This window comes from Mustela nigripes, chromosome X (assembly GCF_022355385.1).
Source record: "Mustela nigripes isolate SB6536 chromosome X, MUSNIG.SB6536, whole genome shotgun sequence".
NCBI classification, from domain to species: domain Eukaryota; kingdom Metazoa; phylum Chordata; class Mammalia; order Carnivora; family Mustelidae; genus Mustela; species Mustela nigripes.
In genome coordinates, this window is record NC_081575.1 from 3,405,588 (window position 1) to 3,431,456 (window position 25,869).

The 25,869-nt window shown below is 39.0% G+C and overlaps 1 protein-coding gene and 1 pseudogene across 1 annotated transcript in view; both read right to left on the reverse strand.

Moving 5' to 3' along the window:
* Positions 1 to 25,869, reverse strand: part of PASD1 (PAS domain containing repressor 1) — a 61,817-nt gene that overhangs the window by 20,562 nt on the left and 15,386 nt on the right. Inside the window, exons 4-7 of the mRNA XM_059385931.1 lie at positions 25,536 to 25,644; positions 25,000 to 25,113; positions 22,489 to 22,619; positions 20,030 to 20,112 (exon numbers count right to left, since the gene is read on the reverse strand). Of these exons, the coding sequence (XP_059241914.1) occupies positions 20,030 to 20,112; positions 22,489 to 22,619; positions 25,000 to 25,113; positions 25,536 to 25,644 (437 nt within the window). The remainder of the gene's footprint in view (positions 1 to 20,029; positions 20,113 to 22,488; positions 22,620 to 24,999; positions 25,114 to 25,535; positions 25,645 to 25,869) is intronic.
* Positions 4,580 to 5,830, reverse strand: LOC132007828 (mitogen-activated protein kinase kinase kinase kinase 4-like; annotated as a pseudogene).

Genomic DNA, 25,869 nt, shown 5'->3' on the forward strand with positions numbered 1-25,869 from the left:
AGCTGAAGCAGTCTCAGCTTGCTACTTCTCCGCCATCTTGACTCCTCCCCCTTTATTTTTCTTAATACATCATATCAATCTTTGAGGTGCTACTATCCCTACAGGGAAAGTTGTTCTGCAGTGTATCTATAAAATAAATCATCTGGACCCTCATTAGAATGAAGTTTGCTACGGGTCTCAATGCCTTTGGTTAACAGTGCCGAGCAAAGCAAGCTTTAAAAAAAAAAAAAAAAAGGCAAGGCATATGAGTGAATCTTCTTAATCTTTAAACCAACTGCAATTACCAAAAAATGCCTTCAGGCCAAATTTAATTTTGTTTCCTGTAATTAGAGAAACTCTCTATTCTTTGGCTCATTAACAATTCATTTCTATCAAAATTAGAATTTCGATGCCCAAGGTGAAAATGCAGCTTCCTGGCACTGGAGTCTAAGTACTAGCTTATTTTTCACCAAATGAGTGGAAGGTGAGAGAGAACTGGGGGAGAGTTGGGGAGGGTGAGAGAATATGAATGAATGAGAATCTTGGTTTTAATACTGAAACTAATTATTAAGACTTAAAAATTTCCCAAAGATCTGTTATGGAAATGTATTTTGTTTCCAAGAGTCACTCACGCAGTCACTCAAGACTAAAACTGCAGAGTCATCTTTGACTCTTCACTCTTTCTCTACTCGCTTCTGTATGAGTTTGTTACTAACTTTCTGTCCAACTTTTCTACTTGGTGAATTTCTTGAAGGCAGTGCACATGTGCTTGTATCCCCAGCACCTACCACAATGGAGCACATACTAGGTATTCCATGAATATTTGCTGAGTGAATAAAGGAATAAACAATCTGACCAGCTAGCTCAATGGAAATATTTGCACATTCTTCCCTCACCCCAGGTCAGCTTGGCTTATTTTCAAGAACAAACTGTTATTTTCAAGAACAGTTATTTTCAAGAACAAACTGAGGTTTCTATCTGTTCCTTAAAAGCATTTAAATGTCATTATATTGGCTTTTAAACAGCAAATAACTCTATACCTGAGATAACAGTATGTGAACGAATGTATTACTGCACTGTCCAATATGGCAGCCATTCACCACATGTGGCTAAATTAAAACCAAAATTAAAGAAAATTTAAAATTTATTTCTTCTGTCATGGCACCCACATTTCAAGTGTGCAGTAGCTACATGTGTCTCGCAGCTATGGTATTAGAGCATATTAAAGAGCATTACTCTTGGGACACCTGGTTGGCTCAGTTGGTTAATCACTTGCCTTCATCTCAGGTCATGATCCCAGGGTCTTGGGATCGAGCCCCACATCATGCCCCGCATTGGACTCCTGACTCAGCCAAGAGCTCTTCTCCCTCTCCTTCTGCTCCTTTGACTTGCTCATGCTGTCTCACACACTTTCTCTCTCTCAAATAAATAATGTATCTTAAAAAAAATAAAGAGCATCATTGTCACCACAAAAGGTTCTACTGGACAGTGCTGTATCAAAGGAGGCAGTGAGTTTTACTGGACAAGACACTGACTTGGACAACAAAACACCATGAGGTAATGATCATTTGCTTTAAATCCACTGCTTAGATATCAAGAATGTAATTGTTTTCCAGAGTCTTCCATGAATTTATATTTCATGCTTCTTTATACATCAATATAGATGGCATATTTGTGACTTGTAATCAGAATGTAAAATTAACAAACAAGCACATACATTGCAAAAAAAAATGCATTAAAGAGAATGTCATACCTAACTAGTCTGTACATGTAAATGATGAGGTCAGGCTCAGGACAGGAGATGTAGTGGAGGGTTTGCAGCCATAAAACACTGCTGCCCTTTGGTTAGGAGCAGACAGAAACAGAACTTTCCTTTACTAAATCTCATCAGCTAATTTTCAAAAAGAAAGGAAATGACCAAAGAACATTTTTTTAAAGATTTTATTTATTTATCAGAGAGAGAGGGGGGGAGAGAGAGACTACAGGCAGACAGAGTGGCAGGCAGAGGCAGAGGGAGAAGCAGGCTCCCCGCTGAGCAAGGAGCCTGATGTGGGACTCAATCCCAGGATGCTGGGATCATGACCCGAGCCGAAGGCAGCTGCTTAACCAACTGAGCCACCCAGGCGTCCCACCAAAGAACATTTTGCTAGCTATATTTACATGGAAATAACACCTTCTAATTTTACAAAGAAAAGTACCTGTCTCATTATGTAAAACCTCAAAATGTTACTCTTAAATTGAGCCCTTAATGTTTCTTACTCTCTCTATTTTACATTTTTCCCAAGGTTTGATATTCACTGGTAAAGCACTCAAAACTGCTGAATTACTTTAATGGAAGGTTATTCTTGGCTCAAAAAACACCATATACTTCTACTTGCTCTGTAGATGAAACTGTAAATATGAAAAAGACGTTCAATGAATACTGTCTTTTCATACATTGATACAGTATAAACAAAGGTGTTGTTTTAACAGTTGTGGCAGTAAATATAATCTTAAATGTTTCTCCATGTTTATCTTAACAGCTGAGATGTTCTCCTCTGAAGTGATGGCAGAAAGGAAAGCCAGGTTTCCCTTCTTGGTCACAGGTTGTGACCAAAGTTTAAGAAACTTATTTTCAAGATTACTCTAACCAAAGTTAGGTCATAGGCTCACAAGAGAAACCCACTATAAACTCCCTGTCTGAAATGGGAAGTCTTAGGTCAATGTGCAAGCATCCACTTTTCCTCCAGGCCCAACTGCATCTCAGCCATCTTTGACAAGTGGATTAGTCCTAGCATCATCTCCAGAGTCTACCTCTCCCCAAGTAACTACTCTCTTAAGTGGTCCCCTAGTGATAATGCCTGAAACAGCCTCCTATTTTTCCCTTTTCCCCAATTTCACCATTGTGTCCAGCATTCCAGAGCTGCCAAAGGAAAGTGGACAGAATTTGAGGTCACACAGACGTGGGCTCAAACATCAGCCCTGATACTACCTAGCTGTGAGCCTTAGAGCAAGTCCTTTAGCTTCCCTGAGCTCCAGCTTATGAATGTTTAAAGTGAAGTTCATAATATGTACCTTGCAACATTCTTGTAAAGATGAAATAATGTTTGGACAAAGTGCTTTGTAATCTGTGTAGTCCAATGTGATCACCTCAAATGCCCTCATTAGTCATTCTCTCTTTGATTGCTCCATTCCTCTAAGTTCTTCTCCACTTAAATATATGATTTGGGATGTATAAGACAGTGATTTGCTCTAAAATGGTTCTTTGTGGGCGCCTGGGTGGCTCAGTGGGTTAAGCCGCTGCCTTCGGCTCAGGTCATGATCTCAGGGTCCTGGGATCGAGTCCCGCATCGGGCTTTCTGCTCAGCAGGGAGCCTGCTTCCCTCTCTCTCTCTCTCTCTCTGCCTGCTTCTCCATCTACTTGTGATTTCTCTCTGTCAAATAAATAAATAAAATCTTAAAAAAAAAAATAAAATGGTTCTTTGTGATTTTAATCCTCTCTCCTAGAAAATGTATTCTATACATTTTATGCACATGCTACCATTAGCATGCTACCATTCTATTCCTTTAGAACCAACAAGCAGACTCTCCAGTGTTAAGATAAGCAGACTGGGGATCAAGAAGTGCTATTACTGTAGATCACCTAGACGGTTACTCCTTTGGACAAGGGTTGGAGGAGGAAGAGGGGTATTGTGTAGCTACATGGCTGTGTGTACAACACACAGTTGTAAGAGCCCCTGGATCAATGTACAAATTGATCCCTACTAATACAAAATAACTACCCTGCTTTTTAAATGTTCCTTCTCTTTCACTATAACACCTTTTAGTAAATAAATTGCTGTAGAATGTCATCTTAATAGACTTACATTATTTGAAGATGGAATTAGTTTATTTTGGGGAAACTCACTGAAAGGCAGATAGGCAAAGGGGATAATTTTGATCAGTTCAAGAAATCAGTTATTTGGAGTGAGTACCCCATCACCACCCTCAGTTCTATGACAACTGCTGACTAACCTTACTGCATACCCATCACCAATCTCAGGGAGGGGAGACACTATTATTTACTGAGTTTCTACCATGTAGTATCTTACACATAGTGCCACTTTGGATCCTAAAATAACTCAATGGCATATGTTCTATTATCATCCCCACTTTATAGATGATGAAGATAAGACTCCACAAGGTGAATAATATTATAAGGTCATAATAAATGACAAAGTCTGAATAGAAACCCCGTCTGCCAACTGCTTATACCAGTGAGGGCAATAGTTACATCATCACCATTAGAGTGGAAAGGAGCAATTTGCCATCCTGAAATATGCCTCATTGTCACAAGGATTATCTTGAGCTCATTATTCTTTTTTTTCTTTTTTTAAGAATGTGAACAGCACCAGCTGTATTGCAGCCTTGATTTAATTTTGAGTAGGGAAAAGAAGAGGGATAAACTGGTAAGAGGTGCATAAAGGAAATGAAAACAAAATACCCCCACATGTAGAGCCTACACACACACACAGAGCTGTCCTGGATTACAGAGTGGAGCTCTAAGCTCCAATATGCAAGGAATTCCAAGTTCTCAGGATTTAGAAAAATCTGGAGACCAACAATCCTTATTACACTGCTTCTACCAGCTCAGAAGAGAAGCCCTGCCTAACATCATGAAATAAACCTGACTGCTTCTACCAGATGCAACAGAGGCAAAGAAGACCTTTTCCTTGCACTCACATAAGAATTTTAGTCTTTGAGCCCTTTTGTGCATAAACACACCATCCAACTGACCAGTTGCCACAGAACGGAGCTCTGTGGCCTTTTCTCCCCAACCCAACATCTGACTGGATTGAATACATACCACAGACATCAGCAACTCTCTCCACTTCAGAACCACATACTTGGAGACTCTTCCATTAAGCATTCATGTAAACCCTTTCTTCTTCTTTTTTAAAAAATTTTATTTATTTATTTGACACAGAGAGAGATCACAAGTAGGCAGAGAGAGAGGGGGAAGCAGGTACTATGCTGAACAGAGAGCCTGATACGGGGCTCACTCTCAGGACCCTGGGACCATGACCTAAGCAAAAGGCAGACACTTAACAACTGAGCCACCCAGGCACCCCTAAACCCTTTCTTCTTCATAGCACACAAGAAGTTCCATGCCATCTGTGTTCAGGAGGACGATGATTGCATGGGGTTTGATACTACACTGGATCATAGAGTACGGGTTCCTTCTTATGTGTGCTGGTAGATAAATGTCATAGACCAATCCTGAATCCACATCAACAGCATGGAATCCAGCACAGGATCCATAGATCACTTTCAACCTCTGACCTTCCTTAACAGTGAGATCCACCAGTAATGGCTTATGTACCAATTCCCCAAATGACTTAAAGCCCATAAATTTTTGACATAGCCTGGGTGCCCATGCATAGACCCTCACAGAATTCTGCAATTACCAGAAATTTGATTCTTTCATATTTTACAACTTTATAGTGTACACATACTTCCAAGTCCCCCATGGTTGTCCATCCTTGCTTCATCTCAACTTCTGGAACATTGTGAAGTATTTTATTTCTTAACCAAGATCAGTAATAGACAACTGACTTATCCTTTTTGCCAGACATTGTCAGCAAGACATTCAAGCCTTCAAGGACATCCATCTGCTGAAATCATCTTCAGTTAATTAGAGGATCTATATTCCCTTGACCACTTCTGTCAAGCAACATCAGGCCCCACTCCGTACCCTTTAACAAATTCATTCCCCTTAAGGCGGCACACAGAATCTCAGGATTAAATCTCATTTTACATTTATGAATCTATTTGGTGTCACTCTGTGGTCTAGTGTTCATGAGATTCACATTGACTGCTGAATCCTTCTTCGTAGGTCTTGCCCTATGGCTTCTGGTCTTTTTCCATCACAGGAAAATCCTACCACAAAAGTCACTGTTGTCCCGCTAGATGGAGAAATCTGTGGTAATCTGCTGTCTATAAAAGGTGTAAAGGAGGAGGAAGATTTGTGTTTCTGGAGAGTGTTACTAGCAGACTGAGGCTGGTGGACCATAAAAGTGCCCTCCTTAGAAGAGGTCATGGCTGGTTCACTTGCTACATCATCATGGACAATCATAATTTTCACAGAATCTGTTTCACCATTGCTCAAATTCAGAGATGCTGCTGCTCTGGTGTCCACAGGTCCAGAGGTGGGTTCCTCAGTCCCTTCTTGTTCTACATCATCATCTTCCTCATCTGTTGTCCCTGACTACTCACTGGATGAGTAGTCATCTGCCTCTTTGTGTGGGTGTCACACATCTTCCACTGCTGGAAGCTCTACTGCCAATGTGGTCAAATCAACAGGCTTGAGAGGTCTAAAAACTTCTTTATCTTCATGTTTTTTTCGTGAAGAAGAGGCACTGAGGTGAAGAGTCTTCAGATTTGGATGACTACCTCACTCGGAAACACTCTCCCGAGCCATTCTGAGACTCGGGGTGGGGCACAGACTGGGATCCTGAGTTGCTGGACCCCCAAGGAATTGCCACTACCAGCCCTGGGCAACAGCTTCTCCACTCTCTCCCAAAGCAGCCTGGGCTCAGTACTGCTTGGGAAAGATCTTGATGGACTGGAAGTTGTTCAAGATCATAGTCTCTTGCTAGCAAAGGGACAGCAAATCCCACCTCCCACTTTTAAAAAACATTTTAGCATTTGAATATGATAACTTTTTTTATTGCGTTCAGTTAGCCAACATATAGTATGTCATAAGTTTTGTTGTAGTGTTCAACAATTCATTAGTTGCATATAACACCCAATGCTCATTCCTACATGTGCCCTCCTTAAATACCCATCACCCTGTCACCCCAACCCCACCACACTCCTTTCTGTAACCCTCAGTTTATTTCCTGGAGTAGAGGGTCTCATGGTTTATCTCCCTCTCTGATTTCATCCCATTCGGATTTCCCTCCCTTCCCCTGCAGTCCTCTGCTCTATTCCTTATGTTCAACATATGAGTGAAGCCCTATGATAATTGTCTTTTTCTGCTTGATTTATTTCACTTAACATATTCCCCTCCAGTTCCAACCTTGTCGAATGTAAATGGTGGGTATTCGTCTTTTCAGATGGCTGAGTAATACAGTGCTTCCAAAAATGTTTTTTGGGTTAAATTATTTTTAGTCTCAAATTTTTTTTCTTTCTTTTTTAATGGGAGGGGCAAAGTATGATATTTCAGATACTCTGAATGAAATTAGTGTACTATTTGAATATCCAGTCTTCTCTTATAGAGTAATTTATATTATTGACTATGATATATTGAGGAACCTGGCAGGTTTTTTTAATAATTTTTTAAAATTTATTTTCAGCGTAACAGTATTCATTGTTTTTGCACCACACCCAGTGCTCCATGCAATTCATGCCCTCTCCAATACCCACCATCTGGTTCCCCCAACCTCCCACCCCCAACTACTTCAAAACCCTCAGATTGTTTTTCAGAGTCCATAGTCTCTCATGGTTCACCTCCCTGGCAGTTTTTAAATGCACTTTCTGGCAAAAAAAAAAAAAAAAATCCAAAAACCAAAACAAAAACAAAACCCATATATTTTCTGACCCAGTACTCTGGGGCCAAAAAGGATAGAACAGGAAATGTTTTGGGGGGGGGTGTATTTGTATGTGAGTGTGTGTGAGGGTTGGGAGGTAGGCAGAAAATGAAATAAGATGGCTTGGGAAATACTTGGTTCTTCTCTCAGATTCCTACTCTAAGCCCTTCACCCCTCGTTGTTCCTTGGCCAAAGTGCCAAGAGAACTGGTGCTCCTAAGAGATGACTTAGGGTCTCTAAGCCAAATGTATCAATGGCATCTTCCCTAACCCTAACCCTAAGCTGCTATGTTACCAAACCTATCTCATACAGGAAGTTCAAATGTATGAGAATATGAAGATTTAAAACAAAATGTCAAGTTTCATATGTTTAAAGTATGGGGTCCCTTTTGAAATTATCTGGGAAGAGGGGCTCCTGGATGGCTCAGTCAGTGAAGCATCTGCCTTCAGCTCAGGTCATGATCCCAGGATCCTGAGATCAAGCCCCACGTTGGGGGCTTCCTCCTCAGCCAAGAGCCTGCTTCTCTCTCCCCCTCTGTGTGCCATTCTGCCTACTTGTGCTCTCTCTCCATCTCTCTGTCAAATAAATAAATAAAGTCTCTAAAAAAATTATCTGGGAGGTAATTACTTTTATCACATAGCTAAGGAAACTCAGTCCTTGTTTTAGTGATATGTAAACAGACTTGTTTCCAACCACTGCTGATACATAACTAAAAAGGAACAAAACTCAAATGCTCTGACCCTCATATATTTCAGTGTTTTACAAAGGATGGAGTCCAAATGGGAAAATTTCCATCAAAGGCTTACTCTATCCATTTCATAGAAAACAGCACGCTCTAAAGGGCCAGTCTGAACTTCTGTAATGTGCTTTTTGGTTACACCAGTTTTCCACAAACACATCAAAAGAGGAAAAATATCTAACACCATTCAGTGGTATTTCCTCACCAGAAGAGAAAAACAAGAAATGCACAATATTCATACCACTTAGAAAGTACATACAAATCATCAACATAGTAAAAGCCATGGCCTGATGTCCCCTGTACCTCAAAGGGCAAGAAACCTATAATAAGCAATGCCCTACTGTCAAAGAATGAAAAGAAAGCAAACCCCCTATAAACAAAAACCCTATTGCTATGAAATGTGGTCAATCATCAATAACCAAAAGAAAAAAATTTCAACGTTTTATCATCTTGAAAAGAACACTGCTTTTCTGACCAGCATGAAAATATTAAGCAAACAAGAAGGAACCTTTAGAATCTGATTAGTGTTCTGTGGTCTGCCCCCCCCCCAAAAAAAAGAGCCGTTTTCAAACATAGAAAAGGTGACATATAGTGTTGGTTAATGAGCCCCTGGAACGTGCCTAGACCTCAGCCTTGGTGCCAGCTGCTAACACTGCTAACATTCACAGGGAGACTGAATGTCAAAGCTACACAGTTCTCCATCATATATTTGTGGAAAATTCATTCCAGGAGAAATTCATAAATCAGACAGGAGACTATACTAAGACCAGCACTGTGTGGGAAGATATAAAGAGAGTTGGCTCTGTTCGCTCCAGCGAATAAGCCTATTAACACCAAGCTTTGCAGCACGGCACAGGGTTCTATAAGGATGTATCTCTTACTCCAAGAGAACAGTCTTTGAAGGACTGGAACTGATAGTTGAGATGCATTTTTATAATTCATCTGCTACTGTATATACTTGCATACTTCATTATTTTCATGTTTAGGTATATTATCAAATATTGCTTCCAGTTTGAAATGGTTTGAAAACTGTTTTATGAATTTAAGTTCATCATTGTTTAGTCTAAGTTATTCCCTTGACAAAGCACTTCAGGAAAAAAAAAAAAGAAAAAGAAAACACACGCAGTATTTTTACACGGAAAAAAACACAGCTGAACCGATTTATTTTTAATACAGTCAGTGGCTTCAGAGGGCCTGGCCTGGATACTTATGTTCATGGTAAGGTTTTATCAAACAGCGCATGTTTTATTTGGCATCTCAATCTTCCTACTTTATAATCAACTGTCTTAAAAATTTCTCAAAGGTGGCATTCTATTTGTTTCTTCTGTCACCTTCATAGGACTATTATTGAGCCATTTGGGGAAAAAAAAACCTACAGAGGTCAAATTCCAGCATATTTTAAAAGAAAACCTTTTTATATGTCTTCACTGCATATTAAAGCACTGATAACCCAAGAGTTGGCTGTGTAAACATGAGATATAACTTTAAATTTGTTTTTTTTTTTCCAGGCTACCTGGGTGGCTCAGTGGGTTAAAGCCTCTGCCTTCAGCTCAGGTCATGATCCCAGGGTCCTGGGATCGAGCCCCGCATCGGGCTTTCTGCTCGGCAGGGAGCCTGCTTTATCCTCTCTCTCTCTGCCTGCCTCTCTGCCTACTTGTGATCTCTGTCTGTCAAATACATAAATAAAATCTTTAAAAAAAATTTTGTCTTTTTCCGTTCTCCACATCAGCCCCATTAATTTTTACTGGCAAGGTGGCACACGGCTACTCACATGTTTGTATCCTAGAAACCAGAAAGTGAGTTAATTTAATAAGACAAACTATTCTCTGTATGGAGGGAGGCACAAGTTGAATGCAGTTTGAATACTTCCTTCTCGGAGCTTTTGATTCTCTAACAGAAGAGCTAAGACCATCTGTGTAATCTCAAGGCAAAGTGGAGTGTGCCAACTGGAAAGCAGGGAAGGGAGAGCTCTTCCAGCCCAGGCAGCAGGAACTTCTGACAGGAAATTCTGGAGGGGTGAAAAGGATCTGGACATAAAAACTATGGAGGAGAAAGACATTTTCATCGGTGCAGAAAACAGGACCAAAAGTACAGTGAAAGAGCTTAGACACATTGACATGGAATGGTGACTTTATTATAGTTACTTGTTTACTTGTCCATGTGTACACTAGGCAATAAGTTTCATGAGGGCAGGCACAGTGTTGGGCACTGAGAACACAGAACTCACAGGTTTACAATTTCATATGGAATTCAATGAACAAATAGAAGATAACTATACACTTATGAACTGTAAAAAAGTGTGACAAACAAAAAAGAGCAGGATACCATGGGAGAGAACCAAAAGTGGATCTAGAGAACCATGGGACAACACAGTGGAAGAATATTCCAGGTTGAAGACATAAGCATGTGCAAAGGTTCTGTGTTGGAAAAGAGCTGTGAGAATTCACGGTGCAGATGGAGTATGACAGGAGGAAGAGTGCCACAAAATGAGGTTTGAGGAATAGGTAAGCATGACAGCATTATGACTTACAAATCAGACAAAGTGCTTTCTGATTTCATTGTAAGAACAAGGGGAAACCACTGAGAGCTTTTTAGCAGGAGAGGGACAAGATTATATATTAATAAATGGTTCTGGAACAATCGGACATCCATAAGGCAAAAAATATGAACTTCAACCTAAACCTAAACCTCACACCTTATAAAAATATTAACTCAAAATGGATCATAGCTACAAACCTTAAACACAGAACTATTAATCTTCCAGGGAGAAAAACACAGAAAATCTGTGATCTGTGGTTTGGCAATAAATTCTTAGACATGGCCCCAAAAGAAAAAAAAAGAAGAAGAAATGGTAAAACTATCTTTCTTTAAAATTAAAAATTTTTTGTTTTGCAAAAGACGCTGTTAAGAGAGTGAAAAAAGAAGCTACAAACTTGAGAAAGTACTTACACATCAAATATCTGACAAAGGACTTGTATGTAGACTATACAAATATTTTCAAAACTCAATAGTAAGAAAGTAAGCAACATTGCTTTAAAAATAGACAAAGCGTCTGAATATTCAAATGATAAAAAGATGCTCAACATCTTTAGTCATTAGGGGAATGTGAATTAATACCATAATTTAATACCCTAGAGAAATGAAATGAAAATTTATGTCCACCAAAAACTTATATACAAATGTTCATAGCACCTTTATTAATAATTTCCCCCAAAATGGAAACAACCCAGGTGTCCTTCAACAGGTGAATGAATAAGCTGTTGTACACCCATATACTGAAATGCAGCTCAGTGATAAAGACTGCATACTGTAGGACTATATTTATAGAACATTCTCAAAAAGACAAAACTACTGGGATACAGAATAAATGAGCAGCTGACAGTGGTTGAGGGTGAGGTGAAGTAGGGATTACTATAAATGGACAGCACAAGGAGGTTTTTTGGGGGTGATGGAACTGTTCTTTATCTTGACTATGGTCATGGTTACACAAATCAATGCCTGTGTTAAAACCATGAACTGTACACCAAGAAAAAAAACAAATCAATTTTGCTGTAAAATTTAATAAATTGTTTAACAATTTAAAAATGTAAATGCATGTCCACAAAAAGACCTATAAGAGGATGTTTCCTGAAACTCTATTTGTAGTAACCAAAAATTAGAAATAAATGTCCAGGGGCGCCTGGGTGGCTCAGTGGGTTAAAGCCTCTGCCTTTGGCTCAGGTCATGATCCCAGGATCCTGGGATTGAGCCCCATGTCGGGCTCTCTGCTCTGCAGGGAGCCTGCTTCCTTCTGTCTCTCTCTCTGCCTGCCTCTCTGCCTACTTGTGATTTCTCTCTCTGTGTCAAATAAATAATAAAATCTTAAAAAGAAAAAGAAAGAAATGTCCATCAAAGGAAAATGTCTGACAAATTGTGTCACATCCAAAGACTTAACATAAAAGAAAGACTGATACGTATGACAGGATGAATCTCAAAAGCATTATACTGAGTTTTAAGAGAGTAGACTAAGCAGAGTATATATTATATGGATCATTTCTACGAAGTTCTTGCAAAGGGAAAAGATCTATACTGAAAAACATCAGAATAGTGGTTGCCACTAGGTAGTGGAATAACAGAAAAGGCACAACAAAGCTTTCTAGTGTGTTGAAAATACTGTATGTCTTGATGGGAATATGGGTCACATGTGTTTATGCATTTGTCCAATATCATGCAATAACAATTAAGATCTGTGCATTTTATTACATATAAATTTTATCTTAAAAACAAAAATATGAACTCAAATGAAGAAGTCTGCTTTTCTCAATGACATGAGTTGGCAACCAGAAAACTCCTTTCTGTGTATTCTAGACTTGAGCTAATAAGTAAATATATTGAGGATAATGGGGCCAAGCTAATCTGACTATTGGATTAGAGTGTTGCAAAAATGGAAATGAAAGGCCCAGAATGAACCTTGTGGTGCTGGTTTAGAATTGGAGTCATCCATATGAATTCACGGTTTGTATTATTTTATATACACATATATACCACGGTACACATACAAAGAGACAGATAGACAAGGAAACAAATATAGATATAGGTCTTTATGCCTATGTGTGTGTGTGGATTTGTGTGCTAGTTCTGAAAGCACTAGAAGTAGTCACAAGTCAGTAACAAGGAGCACAACTAGCATCCAGATCTTGTCTTCTAAATACCTGCACTTAAGAAGCCAAGATTCCTTTGGCTAAGGTTTAGACAACCAGCTGATTTCATGGCTGAGGCAGAGAAAGAACAAAACAATCCTGTAATATCATTAGTGCCAGAAAGTAAGGAATGTTCCAAGAATGGTGAGAAGCACTCAAAAGACACAAGAACCGGATTAAAGGGGCGACCATGGTTCGACTCTGGGACAATCTGAGCATTGAAATAAATAATAATGGAAAAATAATATTATAATCCAGTGAATAAACAAATGGATAAATAAATAGTGCAGCAGAAGAGACACAGAGAGAATAATTATAAATAATGATAAAACAAATGCAGCAAAATTCCAATCATTGTGAGTACAAGTAGAGGAGGACACATACATATAGTTCCTGCCAATACTCAAATAAAAGTTCAAAAATTAACAAAAAAGTTTAACAGAACTAAAGCAGAAGAATATTCTGGAATACAAAAAGATAGGGCAAAAAATATTAGGTTGAAAGAGAGCCAGAGCATGTCCCACTTCCTCAGATCCTAATACCCAGCATGACATCTTCATTACAAAAGACGAATGAACACCAGGAAGAGAGAAGATATTACATTGTTAACTGTCTGAGCAGAATTAGCAGCTGTCAGTGTATTTGCCCAAAACTACTTTTCATAAAATAGGCTAATACTCGATAATTTGTTCCCAGTTTTTCCAAACTTTGATGATATTTATTAGACTCCTTTTCATTACTGTCTAAGCCCTCAGTGATTTCGGAGCTGCTTCAATGAGTTTTGAGTCTTACTTTGAGCTTTTCAAAAAATATTAACAATGAAATTACTCTTATCAATTGTAAATCTAATAAGGCAGTCTAATGACTGTATGCTCTGAGATGATCAAAATAATATGTCATATAGCTAAATTTGGAATACAGGTGGGCTATGATTCATATAAACACAATGAAACATAAAACCCAGAATCCTGAGCCTGCTCCCCCTTCTTCTTTCTTCTTCCTTCTCCTTCTTCATTTTTTAATGGCTTCCCTGCTCAAGAACCAGGTCCTGTACATACTAACACAATAATTTAAATGGAAACCAAGTGGCTGGCTCCAGATCTAACAGCTGCAGCTGCATGGGAATGGACCCCAACTCCTTTCCTTATCTATTAGCACCAGGAATCATCATGTGAGAGTCCCTCAGGCAAGTGTGAAAGCATGCAGTTATTAGAGTGGATATGACCTCCAAGCTGGGAATTCTGTCATGTTTAGACAGACACACACAGCCAGGTGAGGTGGACACGTTACAGAGAACAATTTGGGTGTTAATGGATATAGAACCATCTCATAAGAATTTAAAATGTGCTGGATTTAAACAGGAAAAGCCAACAACCTTAAATTAATAGAAAAATAAGAGTATTTAAGATATTACCAGAGACAGACTTCAGATCATGACCATAAGCCAAGTTGACATGTAACCCTTTGTAATTAATAATGTCATCATAGCACAGTTAAAGATTTAGTATAGATTTAAATTATAATTACTCTATTTTTAAAAATACTTCTTAATTGATAATAACTTGGCTTTGTATAGTATTTTACAAAGCAGATAGATCTCATTTAGTTATCGAAGCAGATAGCTCTCATTTCCTTATCTTATTGGATTAAGATGCACTTTCTGCAGTAATTATCTTTACTGTTTATAGATAAAGAACCTGAGAGTCAAGGAGGCTTCTCCAAGATCACACAACTTGTAAATGGTCAAGCTGAGAAATAAAACCCAAATACTACCAAAGATGACGGCAGGCAGCGTGGAGTAGAATTAGCCAAGTAACTTGCACAGGGAGAGCAGGAAGACTTGACTGAAGGTTTAAGAGGCTGTGAAAAGGTCTCTGTGGAGAGCTGAGCTGGCCACCCTATTACATGACACCATCGGGAACTGCCAACATTGCACTGTCATTTAATTGATAAAAATGTCAACTGCATATGGCAAAATCTAAATCAAATGTAACCTCCCCCAACAACCTTCCCTATCCCTCTTCATTGCTTAACGTTTGCCCTTGGCCCTCCTCACCATCTTTTCTACTCCATTCTATTGATTTATGTTTTGTCTTTCTCTTCCACTAGAATGTAAACTCCAGGCAGTTAAGGATTTTTGTTCACTGCTGTGTCCTCAGAGCCTAGAACAGAACTTCTCATACAGAGCAGGTGCTAAATATGAATGAGGTTCACTGGGACTGGAATGATGAGATTGGCAAGCTAGCTCCTTAGTGGTAGAGAAACCAAATTTAACAGCCTGTGATACAAAGATACGCAGGATCTTTTCCTGCTCAAGATGGGGTGGACACGAGGAATCAAGTCAGTATAGAATAGTACCAAGGCTCCATACAACAAAAGTATGCTTATTAGAATCATCATACAACTTTATAAAATTCTCTTCCCACCTTTGTACAACTAACTTCTCACTGACACAAGCTAAAAGGGGGAATTAAGCAGGAACATTCTTTTTGGTGCAGCTGCTGACAGGTGGAGTCTCCCCAGGGACCAATTCCAGCACTGTAGCAGTTTTTGAAGACTGCAAGCAAATATAAGAGCTACTAGAACCCTTAGAAATGCTTGACATTTGATTTTCTTGTGTTCTTTACTCTATCGAAGGGTGAGAAGATGCTATCTTCATCAACAGTGTTAGGGTTAATCATTGTAGTGTCCTATCTATTAATTGCTCTCTCCTCTACATTTAAGGTGAAATTAAAGGAAAAAAAAAAAGATTTTCTCCCAATAACATCCCAATCAAGGACTTCTTAAAGACTCCTTGAGTTTTTTCCCTGGAATCCCATACTAGCCACAGCTCCTGAAACTCATGTCCTGACAGGAATGAGCCCAAGAAAATCTGGGTCCCAATTCCAGCTCTACTGTGGAACCAACTGTGTGAGTTTGGGCAAATTGCATATGCTCTATGACTATGTTCCAACAGGTCTAATCCTATTGTGAAGGCCATTGTACTGAGACGATGCTACGATGGGAATTTGGGCCTTACCTCTACGTACCACTGGACAAACTGAACGAGTAGTTAGGTACATCCTTTGACTCTAGCAGGAGACAGATAGGAGAGGGCTACACAGTATTCCAGTTTTGGTCTGCCCCTCACTGACTTTCGAGTACTCATGACTTCTTTCTATCTTCAGTGGTCCAAGCAAACAAGACCTTCCACTCCAGTGCATATGTAGTTTTAATGGAAAATAACCCAACCCTTGAGTCCCTCCCCTGAAATGAAATATTCCTTAGCCTCAAATCTGAAATATGCAAGACAAGATATCTTCCATGGAAACAGACTCTTCTGAAGATCTCACATTTCCCTCATTGTGTTTCTTTCATAAGTACAAAGTTTTCAAGCCTCTTAGCAAGATGCTTCTTACCTTTCAAAGAACATGTAGAATTACCAAGAAAAATTCGAGAAGCACTTTAGTCCCTATGGTCCCTATGACTTATGTGCCTGATTACTTTTTAACTATCCCTCTGTCTATAAAATGGAAGCCAGAATACCAATGGCTGCAAACTATGACCCTGACATGCCACAATCTCTTCTCCTTATTTAAAAATATCCTGAGGACAAGGATCAAGTCTTTGACAAAAATAAGGCAATACTAGTTTGCACCAACTTATAACAATACTGCATTATGTTTCAGAGGTTTCATGTCATGGAATAGATTACTGTTTTGATAGGATCAATTAATCAGTCAGTCCCTGAGTAGATGTTTGTTTTCTGCTTACTCAACGTGAGGCTCTGTGCCAGACAGGGACAAGACTGACAGCTCCTCCCTTACAGACCTCAATATAGTGGATGAGCCTGGTCTACCCACAATCCATCATGTGAGAGTTGAGATGGCTGAGAGCAGAGCGGTGACCATGGTGTTGGTGGAGAGGGGAAGGATATGAAAGGGACAGGGAGGCTGGAATTAAACAGAATGTCTTCATCAGACCCATCAGCTCTGTCCTAAGTGTTATTTTTCCTTCTTACTGTCTACATGGTATATAATCCATTGCAAAATTTTTGAAGGAAATTTAGTAATATTTTATAGAAGTATAGAACATATAAAACTAGAGTACAGGGGCGCCTGGGTGGCTCAGTGGGTTAAAGCCGCTGCCTTGGGTTCATATCATGATCTCAGGGTCCTGGGATCGAGTCCCGCATCGGGCTCTCTGCTCAGCAGGGAGCCTGCTTCCTCCTCTCTCTCTGCCTACTTGTGATCTCTGTCTGTCAAATAAATAAATAAAATCTTAAAAAAAAAAAAGAAACTAGAGTACATTCATCCACACTGGAGTGATAATTTCTTACATTATTAGAAGCCTCAAGAAAACATTTTATATTCTATGTAGATCAGTGGCATAGATGTGGTAGCTGGTTCACTTCTGCATCAGAATATTTTTCACCCAATTAAACTCTACTTAAAAGTAAAACACAGGTTTCCTCACTCTCTGAACTCTATCTGAATCTTTGCTACAATGATCTGCTGATTGATACAAAATTCATTACCCATGTAGTTTGTTGCAATTGCATCTCAGATATTCTCCTAACAGGAGAGTGTCTTGAGTTCATGCTGTTTAAACGTGTTATGTTTTATAAATATCCTCTTCCCCAGATTATTCAGTAAAAGGTCTTGTAATAAAGTAAAAACACTAATGAAGGAAATGTGTGCACTTTGAGAAAAACCGGGAGTGATAACGCACATTGAGAAAGTGGAATGACTATTAGTCTTAGGCTTGGCCTCGCACGTGTCTGTCCCCAACACCTACAAACCACAAATACACTGCTGAATATTCACAAGAAATTGGAGATTCTGAAAAAAAAAAGTTTTGCTGGTGCAAGTGAGTGTGATCCTGGCATGAGCAGACTTGTCACATTCACCAAATTACAAATGGAGTCCCATGTTAGTGAGAGCTGCAGGACACCAAGCCCATAGAATGCAAACAGACTGCCATGGGGAGCTCTGCTTTCCATCCCACTGCTTTGTGTGTAGCTTCAGACAGTGGTTCACAACCAAACACCTCTGAACTCTCCTGCCAGGAAGGGAAGATCCAGACACAGATGAACATCAGACATTTCCTGTTTAACTCATTTCTTCACCAGCTCTTTCTTCCTTACCATCCCCCACCACCAAATAGCACCAGTGACCACTGCCTCCAGCTCCCTCCTCTTACCACCAGATCTCACACAAGCATGTCTTTAATCATAAGAAACCTCTTGAAAATTTATCTTGTTTATTTTATTTTGCTAAGTATTATTGACATGTGGTACACATCTTTAATATATTATTTTCCCATTTATTTACATATACATATACACTGTGATGCAGAAGGAAAATGTAATCCACTCCCAACACAGGACAGTGTCTAGTATTACGGTTTTCTGCATACAGACATACCCACTAATGAATTTATCAAGTATTAAATAACTAGATAGTATCACAAACAATTTCTATTTTTTTTATTTTTTATAAACATATATATATATATATTATAATTTTTTATTTTTTATAAACATATATTTTTATCCCCAGGGGTACAGGTCTGTGAATCACCAGGTTTACACACTTCACAGTACTCACCAAAGCACATACCCTCCCCAATGTCCATAATCCCACCCCCTTCTCCCTAACCCCCTCCCCCCAGCAACCCTCAGTTTGTTTTGTGAGATTAAGAGTCACTTATGGTTTGTCTCCCTCCCAATCCCATCTTGTTTCATTGATTCTTCTCGTACCCACTTAAGCCCCCATGTTGCATCACCACTTCCTCATATCAGGGAGATCATATGATAGTTGTCTTTCTCTGCTTGACTTATTTCGCTAAGCATGATACGCTCTAGTTCCATCCATGTTGTCGCAAATGGCAAGATTTCATTTCTTTTGATGGCTGCGTAGTATTCCATTGTGTATCTATACCACATCTTCTTGATCCATTCATCTGTTGATGGACATCAAGGTTCTTTCCATAGTTTGGCTATTGTAGACATTGCTGCTATAAACATTCGGGTGCACGTGCCCCTTTGGATCACTACGTTTGTATCTTTAGGGTAAATACCCAATAGTGCAATTGCTGGGTCATAGGGCAGTTCTACTTTCAACATTTTGAGGAACCTCCATGCTGTTTTCCAGAGTGGCTGCTATTTTTTATAAACATATATTTTTATCCCCAGGGGTACAGGTCTGTGAATCACCAGGTTTACACACTTCACAGCACTCACCAAAGCACATACCCTCCCCAATGTCCATAATCCCACCCCCTTCTCCCAAACCCCCTCCCCCCAGCAACCCTCAGTTTGTTTTGTGAGATTAAGAGTCACTTATGGTTTGTCTCCCTCCCAATCCCATCTTGTTTCATTTATTCTTCTCCTACCCACTTAAGCCATCCTTGGTGGATAGTTAAATAGGTGTAAGAAGGGGGTTTAGTGGTACCTGCTCAACTGGTATTTTCCTGTGGGTTAGGAATGCGTTTTTATTTTTCTCATTCAAAATCATGGAATACTGCCTCCATTCTCTGAAACTTGGTTAACAAATGTTAATAAACAGATTATAGGGGCACCTGGGTGGCTCAGTGGGTTAAGCCTCTGCTTTCAGCTTGGGTCATGGTCACAGGGTCCTGGGATGGAGTCCCGCATCGGGCTCTCTGTTTGGCGGGGAGCTTGCTTCCCCCTCCTGTCTATCTACCTGCCTCTTTGCCTACTTGTGATCTTTGTCAAACAAATAAATAAAATCTTAAAAAAAAATGAAACATTATATTCACCAAAAAAGGGACACCTAATAGCAGTTGCCACAATGTGAACCTGCTGTTCCACCATTTAAAAGTATTTCAAGGAAAAGAAGTAATCAAGTACTACTTTTAAATGTAGTTTACATTTTAAATGTAGTTTCTCCTGGAGAAGTAATATTTATATTAGCTGCACAAAGGAATTCAGCCTAGTAGATTGCTCTTCTGGATTCAATTGCTTGTTTTTTTCATTTTAATGGGAAAAATATTTGTAGATACTATTTCTCTCATTTCAGTTTTGTTTAATGAAAGTGTACCCGAGGTCTCCCTCACTTACTTTAACATTAGCCTCTCACCTGTGCTCTGGAGATACAGCTTCCTCATCGGAGTCTTGTATCAGCAGAACCTCTTCCTCAGCTTTCTTTACAGTGAAAAGTTCCTGCAGAAAAACTAGCATTTTAGATACTTAAAATGTACTTATATAGTAAAAATACCAACACGTTTATATAGCATGTAGTAAATTTGAAAGCAATCTCATAACCAGTATCACAGCTAATCTGCATAGCAATGTGAAAAAGTCACTTGATTTTACAGATGTGAACACTGAGGATTATAGAGATGTAATGATCTAGCCTGAAATGCACAGCTAGTAGATTCAAGATCAAAGTAGATCCATCTCACACTTGTCCTCAGTTCACTGCTCTACCCACTGCACTGCAAAATCACACTGTGAAAAGTCTTCCTTCAAAAAGTCCTCTGTTCTCACAAGATTTGTTCTCCAAAGTGACCACCAATATGGAACAAATATCCTAGAAACCCAGAGGAAAATACAATAGATCCCAAATAGGGATCCTTGTTTCATGGGGGGGATGAGGGTGAGGGAAGTGTGCCAAATGAGATTTTTTTCTCAGAGGAGGAAGTAGATTTGGAGATGACCCCCGAAATGGGATGCCTGCTTCTCTGTGGCAGATATGAGAACTAAAATCCCAGAAAGCTGCCAGAGATACATAATGACTGGGGCAATCAGACCAAGCAATTTCCTTCAATTGCTTTTTCTCTCTGCCACTTTTCTCATGGTCTTAAATCTGGAAAAATGATGATACACATCACTGCTATACAACTGAATGTAAAGGGGTCCTTAACGGGTTTCCGAAATGTGGTCAGCTAAAGTTGGCATTCTAAACTAGAGAGGAAAAGTAAAGCAGGTCTTTTGCCCTCTCTCAATACTGATGATCACAATAATAATGATACAGATGATTATTTACTTTTCCTCTCTGCAACCTCTTTCCCAAGTGCTTACCATGCATAAGGTGCCATCTTATTCACTCTTCAAGACAATCCTCAATGAAGGTTCTAGTCTCACCATTTATAGAAAAAGAAACTGAAGCTGCAAGACGTAAGTGGCTTGGATGAGGTTCTGAAGCTGGCCTGGATCCAGAGGCCTCCCTCGCAAGGCAGTTGGATGTGCTGTACGTCACAGTTCACGTGGCTCTTGATTTGCACCCTCCACTCCCATATCGCCCTATCCAAATCATAGTGTCCCCGAATTGCTCAAGTCAGTTAATGGCACTTCCATTCACTGAGCTGCTCAGACAATAAAGCTAGGAGTCATTTTTCTCTCTTCTCCCACCCACTTTCATCACATCAGCAAGGACTTCATGCCCTGTCTGCCAGTGATGACCCAAATCTGTCTACTTCTAATCTGTATAACTTCTAACCCTAACCCTCATCACTCCAATCCTAGCCCAAGCCCCATCTCCCCTTATCGCACCCCTCTTTCCTAAGCTCTTGTTCCCCCAGATTCCATTTCCCACCCAGCAGCCAGCCTAATCTTTTAAAAACAAAAACAATGAAATCAGATCATGTCATCCTGCTTTCCACTGCACTTGAGTAAAACTTAAACTCATGATCATGGTTCTCAAAGTTCTCCATAACCTGGCCTCTGTCTACCTCCTACTACTTCTACTACTCCTTCCCACTTTCACCTGCTTCTAGTCACATAATGGTATTTTTTCCTTGGAACCCTCCAAGCTAGTTACTACCTCAGTACTTTTACAACTGCTGAACCCTATACTTCGATTGCCTTCCTTTCTTTGCTGGGTCAACATCATCATTGTGGGTCTCAGTTCAAAAGACAGGTCGTCAGACAAAGACCTTCAATGTCCACTGTGTCCAAACTCCCTATTCCCAGTCCTTAGCATATGACTGTTTTATCATCCCTGTGGGACTTTTCAATATTACTTGCCTATTGTCTATTTCCCCTAATATTACTCCCCGACCTAGCATAGCAAATGACACATCATAGGTTCTTACTTAATATGTTACTTAGTGAATAAGTTCAATGAACTTCAATCTATCCAATGAATTCCAAATACTGATTTTTGTTTTTAGAGACAGAATCTGGGAGTGCTATATTAGCACAACACTAAGTGAGTAATGGCGGTCAGCAGTGGGGACAGCTGCCTCAAAATTCACTTTGTGACAGAAAACTTCCTTTGTCCACCTCCTAAAATAGTTTCTTTTCATATGACCCACCCTCAATCCCCATATAACGCTTTCATATCACAGCAAAACCACTTGTAAATGACTGAATATGCATCTCTTTTGGGTGTGTTGAGATCTCCACTGACACATTCACCTTCTGAAACTCTGAAGCTGATATTTCCTCAATCACATATCTTACTTAGCACAACCCCCTGCACACATGGGTTTCCTCAGCAACACAGTCCAGTAGCTGAGGGACCAAAGGGGATATGGCCTTTCAAAAGAAGCTCACAAGGCCACAGTAGGGAAGGCACACACACAACATACTCACCCGTAGGGTCTGAGCCCTGAAGAGAAAGATAGACCCCACCAGATAAAACCGATCCTCCAGAGGAAGATATGTAGGAGATGACTCAGCATAGGCATGGCTGGGGAAGAAGCTGCTGAAGAGCATCAAAGGTTCTAAGGGAGACAGAGACACACATGTGACAATCAAATGGAAAGGCCGACTGGCTACACAAGATGAACAACTGCCACATCAGTGGGCTATGTGCCAGCCCATTGACAATTTTAAGAATTCTGAGTCTCAGATTTTTCCCACCGTCCTTCTGTACCAGCTACCCTCCTCACCCAGGTCTCCACCAAAACATGAAGTCACTACTGAGAAATGACTGCTGTTGACTTCAGGGTGATATTCAGCCTTGTGTTCTTATTCTGTGGTTGGATGTTGTAGTCTCCAAAAGAAATTTAGCTCATTCAGTTTCTTACATTTTTCAATATGGTTTCAAAAAAATATGGTTTTAAGATTCAACCATGTTGTAGTATGTATATCTACAGGTCATTGCTTTCAAAATTTTCCATATTTTATATCTCCCATATTTTACTTGTCTATTTCCCTAATTATGCTATCTCCAACTCCCTCCTTACCACAAACAACTATATGACATTCATTGTATATGTCCCCTTCGACACAGATCTTTGCAAGTTCGCCTCTGGTATATTTCCGTCCAGTGATGGGGATTGCCGAGTCATTGGATAATTAACAATTTAAGTTCACCCTGTGTTTCAGGAATGTACCATGAGTTTACATTTTTCTCAATGCTGTATTAGTGTTTTAATTCTTACCTCCTCAGCAATATTTGCTTATTATTCACACTTCCTGATTGTGGTCATTCTGATGGGTGTACAGTGCTATCTCACTGGTTTTTAAATTTTTCATTCTTTACTTATTAGTGAATTTAAGCACCTTTTTACATATTTGTTGGGCCATTTACCTCTGGTTCAAGACCTAGATGTTTTTAGTGGCCCAAAATCAGTATTTATATTCATTTCTTCACCTACAGTTCCCGAAACCTTAAAATTTGTAAATTTACATCCCATATCCATGCAACACAGATTTGGGTTTTGATTTCTTATAAATGACACATTTTTTTTCATTCAAATTCTGAGGGAGATGGCAAACATTTTCTTCCTTTTGACCAGTGGACACAATTTTCTGACCATTCAAAGTCTCGAGGTTTTATGTGTTGGTCCTTGAATGACTATTAGAACTGTAGACCCCAGCCAATGGAGCCCACATATGATTTACAGCCCACTTAGGCCATCACCTAGGCCTCCTGTTACCATGAGAGTCTTGTACTTTATCCTATAATTTCTAGCACCCATGAACCTCCCTTTCTTTAAGCTTAGCTATGCATCAAACTTCTTTGGTTATGTTTTAAAAACGGTTTCCTTGTTTTTATAGAAGGAAAGAGTCATTCTTGTTAGCTCAGTCCACCATGTTACCATGTGGTCCTACCTTGTAAATTTCACTATTAATTGAATTGAATATGTAAACCTGGTGATTCACAGACCTGTACCCCTGGGGATAAAAATATATGTTTATAAAAGATAAAAAATTAATTAAAACATTAAAAAAAGTAATATACTTTTTAATTGAATACGTAATATACTTTTTAAGAATATAAGGAATTCAACAAGGATTAGAATTTTATAATATACATTAGATATTTCTGTTAAAAAAGTTTTCCATTTTCAAGAATTTCCCCTATTTCCCTCTCTTTTCTACTTTCCTCAGAGAAATAAAACAGTAATTACAACTCTCATAAGTAAGCTGCTCCATTGTACTGGACAGTATTATATATTTCTGTTTCAAGTCCTCATCATCTCCTAAAACCCCCTTTCCTTTCACTGCACAGTTCACTGCACTGTTTCACAGTAACACTGCACTCTGCTCAGATTCAAAGAGCCTGAACAATTAACACTAAAAGCCCAAGGATTTTGGGGTACTGATTTAGTAGCAGTGTCTTCTGGCACAAATTTTCTATCTATTCATAACTGCAATAGCAAAAATGAAAGTTATTTTAATGAACAAGGAACTAAGGAAATCATTAAATATAACTAAACATATTTTAAATATAATATCGTGTATTTTCTGATTAGTGTCAGGTAAGTATCTAAGCTATCTATCCCAAATTCTGGTCTCAGAGATAAAGATCAGAGACAGTTAAAAGCAAGGTGCTCATATTATCAGGTCCATTTTTAAAACAATGAGATCCTTTGGAATAATCACCTTACTCTTTCTTTTTAATCAGAGCTTTCCTTTGGTCCTTTTCTTAGTAATCTATTAATGTCTGCACCGTTATTGTCTACTCTGCCTTTTTTTTTTTTTTAATCATGGGCTTCTTTTTTTAAAAATCTGATTGTCTATAACTAAAACCTGTGCTCATAGGAATATCAGAGAATGTGAAAGAATCAACAGTAGAAGTGTGTTTATGTTAGCAATGATGGGCTAGGTAACCCATTAATTTCATTTAGATCAGATAAAAACTTAACTGCTTACCATTTAAAATATCTTGTACAGTTAGGATGAGTTTCACATATTCATAAGTAGGTGCACTATCATGTTCAACATTTCCTCTCTTTAAATGACAGCAAAAATCAATATGTTTTCCCACTAAGGAAAAAAAAACAAATATAAAACAAGTTTACAATTGTACATTACCATATTTGGCAGGATTATTTCATAGGACTATTGTCTTACGTAGAACAGATTTTACAAAAATATTAATTTCTTTCTAGGAGCAGTAGCATTTGCATAACTGTCTACGCTGTATCCGTAGAGTGGAATACCAGCTAGAACATTATTTATATAACACTAATGCACTTATACAAAAGCTGAAATAATCAGGGTTCATGATAAAGAGCAAGATTTAATGGAGGAGAAATTTTTTAATACTGAAAATATAATTTGTGAAATCATATTAAGTTAATATATAATCAGCAACTATATTGGCCCTAATGTTTTCATTTTTATTACTCCTCTGAGTGACTGTTACTGGTCTCTTAAAATCTAAGAACTTACAACTGAGAAATAACAATCTGTACCTGAGTTTGACAAAGGAAGTTTGAGAGCAATCTTTCGGTAGACTTCATTTTTCTCATGATCAGGCAGGAGACTTAATAACTTTTTACCTATAATCTCATTCTTGAGAAAGAAAGAAAATACATTTTGTTATATGTGCTACTACTGGTCACTTCCTCTACCTCCTTACCTCCAGTAAGCTTATCATCTGCTCCCTCTCAGCCATCTTGTGGTCGTACCTATTATACTTATACTTGTCTCAGTTCACATTATCCCATTCCATGACCATTACCCCCTACCTTTCCAGTGTACTCATGTAAATACCCCACAACTTCAACAAATATTCCA